This window comes from Penaeus japonicus, unplaced genomic scaffold (assembly GCF_977035675.1).
Source record: "Penaeus japonicus unplaced genomic scaffold, GWHDUDI00000001_assembly GWHDUDI00000017, whole genome shotgun sequence".
Classification (NCBI taxonomy): domain Eukaryota; kingdom Metazoa; phylum Arthropoda; class Malacostraca; order Decapoda; family Penaeidae; genus Penaeus; species Penaeus japonicus.
In genome coordinates, this window is record NW_028234419.1 from 8997746 (window position 1) to 9005245 (window position 7500).

Consider the following 7500-nt stretch of genomic DNA (forward strand, 5'->3'; position numbering starts at 1 on the left):
TTGGATGTTAAACTAAGTGATGTTAATTTATTCTTATTCTACGCTTGTGAATGACTGTGGTTACAATAAGGTAGGAAATTTCCGAGTCATAATAATATTGATCATGATAAAACTTCACGAACAAAATATATATTCCATGTCTATTATTAGATATATCTATACACAGTACTATAATACTATTGAAAACTACCAACAATCATCTATTACACAGAAACGCTATATTTTATCAGAGAACAAAAGGACAAAGAAAAAGCTCAACAGATTTCTATTTTTTCACTAGTTCCTTACGACGCGACATGAGAGACATAAATTAACGTTAAAAAAAGTGACTGTGTTTCTTCTTTTTTTCCTTGCTAGGAAGTGACGTAATGTTATCACACACAGATGTCCCCAAACGTCTGTGAGTGTGTGTTATGAACTCACAGAAATATAAGTCGATGTAGTTTCTTGTTATCCACTTCAAATGTGTTACTATTTTTTTTTTTTCCTTCGTGGGTATAATGTTCAAATATCTGGTGAATTTTGTTATCAATTATGTATAAGTCTTTTGGCACAGAAGAGATAAGTCAACTAAGAAAAAAAAGCAACAGCAAGAAACATTTTAAATAAAGAAGAAAAAGAACAAAGAAAATATAATAATCAGTAGTAAAATTTCCTCTCTAAAGACTGTGTTATTTAGTTATTTACTTAATCTCTTTATTTAGATATTTATAGGTGTAAAACGCATCATTTCGAATCACATTATGTTACATATTAAAGTTCTTTTTAACAGATAAGAAGAGGAAACCCACTGACTTATGTAAACAAATCGGGCATCGACTTTGTAAGTGTATGTCTGTTTATGTGGTTGTTTGACACTCATCGTCTAAGCAACAAGAAAAAGACAACAAAGAGAGAGTGAAAAAAAGGACTCAGGTAATGGTACAAACAACCACCAGCATTTTTGTTCCAGTACTTACTGAACTGCTCCCGTATCCGTCGCCCTGGAGAGTAAAGATGTGTGAGGGAGAATGGGACATTTTTCGACAGATTTAAAGAGGTAGGAGAGAGAGAAATAATAATTTGATTATGTGTTTAAATGATTAGTCACATGGTTATTTCCCTCTTAGATGTGACTGATCGATTTAAACACAGTTGCTGCTCATGGCGAGAAAAATAATACTCAAAAATCTTTTTTTTTCCTTATGGTAAAAAACATGTAGTAAAATAACAAAGGAAAAATAATAATTCGTTGTTGGTCGAAGTTTTGTCAAAATTGAAAGGAATCTTTTCAGATAGATTAAAAAGATTGCTTGAACAAGCTATCTTTTTATCTATGAACGTTGCTCCACGTGCACATTTGCACATGTGCCAGTATGTAAATACGTTTTACGCATATTTACATTACTGCGTTATTGTTGTATTTATAGTTCAATATTACGATCACATTTGGCAATTCTTTTAAACTGATATTTTATTGTATTCCTTTTAAATTTCTAACAAACTTTCACGAAAGAAATGATAAATAAGGTAAAGAAACAAAAAATAAAAACTTTCTCCAAGTCAAATTGTCTGCAACTTACCCTGAGACTCAAGATATTTTTCTTGGGCTTCTCTTCCTTCGGCGTTTCCTTAATATCTAAGAGTTTGGACGAGAGCTTGAGTCTGGACGGAGGCTTCGGAGGCTTGCCGTTGGCCGTCGCGGTGTCGCTCTTGTCCTCCGTCGAGTACTTACTCGTCGTCTTCGCCTCCGTTATGGGAGATAAGAAGGACTTCGGAGTCTTGCTTTCGCTCGAGTAGCTAGAGTAACTCGAATAGCTCTTCGTCTCCTTCTCCTCCTTGATGGACGGGGTAGCCTCCTCCTCGCTCCGTCTCGCCGAAGAGGACGTGGACGCCGTGCCTTGCAAGGAGGACGTCCGACCCAGAGGAGGCCGGGCTGGGGACTTGGTGCGCATGGCCAGGTACGAGGAGAAGGAATAGGTGGAGTCGTTATTCGTGGATAAGTCATTGGAGCTGTCCCTGAGGTCGCTATCCAGGCCTTGCGATAACGATTTGGTGCTGCCATAGAGCCGGTGGAGGTCTGGAAGGGGCAGCGTGGTCGAAAGGGCAAGAATAAGCATTTGTTTACTGTAGATTCAAAAGATGTACCGACAGGCTTACCTTCCATGGGATAAATGTATATCGTGTAATTAGCATAGCATCTAGCCCGGAATGTATAAAGATTCTCAGGAATATTCCTAGTTTTTCTCTAATGTGTGAAAAAAACGGCTTATCGTAGACGAATAAAAATCTCAGGAAATATCCCAAGTCAGAGAAAATTATTACTGGCAGCAAACAGTCAAACAATTGATTAGGAAGTAATTGCGTTTCAAGAATGAGTCGTGCCTTTGTTATTCAATCGTAATTTTCATTCACACCAAGTCATCAATCATATGACGAATAAAGAAGATCTGATGGTAACAAATTCGAAATAAAATAGAGATAAATCATGAAGTTACGAATCTGGCAGTACTTGGCATTTGCTGATGTTTAACAGATGCCAAAAGTTGCCGGATTTCTAATTGGAAATGACGTTCTGATCATATACTTATGCAGTAAACCACTGAATAAATAAAGAAAAATACTATAAGATGGTGCTTTTGCTCAACAAAGTGATGCTTTGACAAGAATTAATTAGAGAACCACTTAAGTAAATTAAAATTTTGTCCAAATAATTTTATATAGGCCTATAATTCTACATGAACGTTATGCACGTTGTTTATGTGACATATCAAAATATACAGTAAATGGAATAGTGGGCGGGGGTGTTATTAAATACATAAATAGGCGATCTAAATATATACAAAAGGATAAATAATCCTCCCTTTATGCTGACACGTTACCACCATGAATCCAACCGTTTTTGATTAACTTATTCAAAAAATTATAAACACGATCATCGAAAGAACCAACCTTCTCTTGAAGACCGAATTTGTTCCTTGGCATCGTCTACGGCCTTCCGCAGGTCCTGGGCTGACCATGATACCGGCCTAGACTTATCCCAGGAATTTAACCTAAGGGGACAAACGGGGGATCAGTATATAGAAAGAAGGAACGCGGCTTTGTTAAACATATGTAGAAGAAAAAAAAAACAAGGTATAATGCACCTTACATCTAGGACATTAGAAGAATATAAAAAGTTATCATTCTAAACGTTTCTATCGTTAATCACACTAGATATCTAGAATGTGAGTGTCGAAGGACGACTCACTCTAGCTAGTACTCTCGACCTAGACAGTAGCATATCGAAGCCACATGTGATTTTTTTTTTTTTTTTTTTTTTTTAATAGATAGTACACGTAAGTTAGTTAGAAGAACGTTCAAAGACACAGCTTATTGCGCTCTAGCCTAAACACCCATCTCACTTGGACGCAGCCCTCTGGTCTCTGTCGTATTCCTCGTTGGCCTTGGCGATAATATCCGGTGTTAGGTCGGAGCGTGTCCTTCTGTAACCCTCGACCTCATCCTTGACTCTGGAGGATGACACAAGGGAATCCCTGGAGCCGTAGCCACTCGAATCCTTGCCATCATCTTGTCTACGGGAAAAGCTACTGTTTGTTCCGTGTTGCAGCAGCGGGAGAGGAAACACGGGGTTAGAGGAGACCACGTCAGTTGCAATGGGCGGCAAAGGCGTGCAGGCTGGCGTCTGTCCGGCGGCGGGTTCGCTTTGCTTTTTTTTTTCTTTTTTTCTTTCACTTTTTCTCTCGTTTTTTTTTACGTTTTCTTTTATTAATTTTTTAGGGGGGGCGTTTCAGTTGATGGAAATATTGGTTATATTGATTTTTGACAATTGCAATAGTTTTCCTTTCAAGTTGACGATGGGTTATTTTATAGACATAATCTGTCTTCGGTTCTTTTACCATGACGATGCCATAAGAACTGGATGCATCAGCTGATTATATGCCTCATGTTTTATGAAAATTTCCTTTTACACATATAACCAATAGAATCATCAACTGCAGATATAACATGTTATAAAAGTAGAAATAATAATATAAACAAAATGTAAACAAAACTAAAATTAATTTGAGCAGAAATAACAAAAGATTCATAAAATCATAATATACAAGATATTGAAATTAAGAACCGATAGATAAGGAAAACAAGATCAAATCATAAGGTTAGTTTCAAAAAAACAAAACCTAAATCACTGTATTCTCACTATCAGCAAAATAATGACGTCACAATCTGCGTTCTTGGATACGTGCCTCGTTGCAGATGCCTGTACGAACACTCACAGATTTGGCCACTCACGGTTAATAATGTTGCCCTATGAAGTGAAATCATGCACATGAAATGAAACTAAGTGAGGAAAGAAACATAAGAAAAATGATAATTAACAAATAAAAAAAAGGAAAATAGATAATCAGTTACGTTAATCAAATACGAACATAAATAGGAAGAGAAACACACAAAGAAATAAAAAAGTGAAAAATAAAATAAAATAAAAAATAATTTCATAGGGACGATCAGGGAGAAACACACACAATCAAACGATGAGAAATGATTTTCGAGATTTTTCGATTGCCAGCGGACCTGCATGTCGTGGTAATAGCAATGCGCAAAAAAGCAATAGCAGCTGGTGAGATTGGTAATGGCATTTCATTTGTTTTTATTTTGTTTTGGGCTTTTTCTTTTTTGGGTTAATACATTTTATACCTTTTAGCCATTTATAGACATCTCATTTTTCCATAATGAGATATGCGACGTATGGTTATAGGTGTTTTGTTTAGATAATTAGTTTTTTTTTTCGTTATATTTAGAAGAAACATCAGCTTTGCGGACGAGTTGGACATAGGGTGCTAATAAGCTATACTAAAAGACCGGACGAACACTTAGCAACGAGAGAATAGCAACACGGAATGAGGCAATTGATAAAAGAAGAGACGTAATGTTGCAAATAAGATTTTTTTTCATAATATTTATACGCAAATATATGTCTTTTTTCTCTCTCTTATCATTTTTTTGGGCAATAGTATGACTGGAATATTGTAAAGAAAAAAAAAATGTATTAATACCTGAACACACTTATAGGCCTATATATAAATGATGTACAAATCTAACGTTTTTATATAAATACAATCATCTAATCAAAGGAAATGATCCTTTAACCATCGAAATGCAAAGTCAACGAGGCTGTAAATCACCTCCAGAAACGAACTTTAACTGCCTCCCCTGTGTTGCAAATCTGCCGTTGCTTGCGTTGTCTGCCGGCTGTGCAAGCTCAACTATATTTCTATTTCCACTACCTGTCGCGTGGCACACAACACCTGGACCTACTGTGTTCTGGTAGCCACACGCAAAGCACAGTCTTAAAAAACAACTGTCTTTCAAACTGGGATAAGAAAAGGCCTGATAGAGGAAGAAAATTACTCAAAACATGTTCATGTCACGTTGGATATTCCTTTAAGACTTGAAAAAGGAAAAAAAAGAAGAAAAAAGATCTTGATGATAAAAGAGAATACAAAATTGGGTTTTATTTACATTTTGGTGGAGTCCTAATTTCAACCAATATGTAATTCGTTGATATAGGGAAAGGGTTTTGCACATTCTGATTAGGCAAAGGGAGGTAGATAATATAACCCAAGAGTGAACTCTGACGCAATCCAGTCCAATCGAAAGTTTTAGTGTTTGAACTTAAAAGACTCAGAACTTGAAACCACTCCACACCTTACACCATCTCCAACAAGAGAGAATTTTGCAGAACCGACACCTCTGAGGGTCTGCAAAGCTGTAATGGTTCGTGGTTCGTTCCTAGTCCCTCCCTATCCCCCCTCCTTCCTCCTACCTTTAATGATTCATGGTCCATGATTCGGTCTTAGTCCTTCCCCCTCTCCCTTGGTTCGCTCTTGGTCCCTCCCCCCAATCCTTCCACCTGTAATGGTACATGGTTCTTGGTTCCCCTCCCCTTCCCCTTTCACCTCGCAACTAGAACCTTAATAAGACCTGACCACTTCCCCCAGCGACTACACTTACTTGGTTCCACTGTCGTAGTTGCTTAGCGAGTTGAGGGAGGTGGTGGAGCCCGAGGCCTCTTTGACTGCCTTGTGGTCATTGTAATCTCTGAAACATAAGAAATACAAATTAAAAAAGGATTGAATTAAGGGATACATAAAGATAGAAAGAAAATATCTCCTAAACATCTGAAGAAAATATCGTCTTAAATAAATTCAATTTCGTTACATTCTGACATAGCGATGCAGTAATTAATCATGCGAAAGAGAGAAATCATGAGAGGTAATAACAATAAAAAACAAACAAAAAAAGACAGAGGTTGAAAGAGCGAGGATTCAAAAGGGTTAAGGGAACTGACAGGAACTTTTCCCAGTGCATGAATATAGATAATGATGATAAATGCAATACCAATATTCAAATAAGGACAATAATTTGGATAATACTGGCGTAACGGCGAAGGTAAATCTGCATATGCACATACACTCTTGTATGTGTGGTGTGTGTGTACGCGTCATATACATTGATATAGAGATAAATCAGATACATACATACATGCTGTGAATACATCCACCCACACACACGCACACATGTATAGATATGTTGATAGATGGAATATAGAAATACACAATCAGAAACCATATTCACATGTACATCCATATGTACCCTACATTCTCAAGGTCAGAAATCTCTAGTGAAATTTCCAGACTGGACAAAATCAAGCCGGTTTTGGCCACAATGTTCGACTGACACGTGTCATAGCAAGACCCCGAGTGAGAAACGCATCAGGATATATTTTAGCTTAGTAACACAGTCAAAATAGCCAACACCATAACACATGTCGGCCAAACATGACACTTTGCTCCCTTCTCTCTACCCTTGACTATATATAGAGTAATGGAGGTGAGTAATGTGTGTGGTATATGGTCAGCTGACTGACTACTTTCTGAAGGCGTCCCGGACTTGCCTTAAGTAGCATCCTAAGAATCCCAGGAATAGGATTGCTGGTAAGGATATGATATCAACTGTAATGTTATAGGGAAAGATGTGTGTGTGTGTGTGTGTCTATGGTTGTGTCCGTGTGTGTATGTTTGTGTTCATAAATAAATGCCTATGAATATTATCATGCTACTGCAAGATTTTGAAACTATGTACGATCTGTTTTTAAATTCTGTTTTCATCTTCTCGGATTTTTGTTGTCTCGAGTAACCATGGTTACCAGTATCTTGTACAGGGATATGTACGTAAAACATACATTATCAATTAGTATCTATAAATGTATTTTTACGAATATATATAATACAAATTTCCAACATTTCATCTCTCGTCGAACGCATTACTGAAAAAAAATATTATAAATTGAAATCGAATGAATGTGTACTTATCATTAACAAGGATGCATATTACAGCGCTTCGTTTAACACATTCATTATCCGGCCCCCAAGATGAATAGGGAATTTCCATAATGATGACTGATCATTTCTTAAACCGCACAAAAGGAATCCACACCTTCTGAGACGTCTCCAAGGA

General features: G+C 37.0%; 1 protein-coding gene across 1 annotated transcript in view; it reads right to left on the reverse strand.

Moving 5' to 3' along the window:
- LOC122266517 (uncharacterized) overlaps positions 1-7500 on the reverse strand; it is a 118344-nt gene that overhangs the window by 59513 nt on the left and 51331 nt on the right. Inside the window, exons 3-7 of the mRNA XM_086545764.1 lie at positions 5995-6081; positions 3384-3554; positions 2932-3032; positions 1563-2059; positions 960-983 (exon numbers count right to left, since the gene is read on the reverse strand). Coding sequence (XP_086401890.1) covers positions 960-983; positions 1563-2059; positions 2932-3032; positions 3384-3554; positions 5995-6081 — 880 coding nt within the window. The remainder of the gene's footprint in view (positions 1-959; positions 984-1562; positions 2060-2931; positions 3033-3383; positions 3555-5994; positions 6082-7500) is intronic.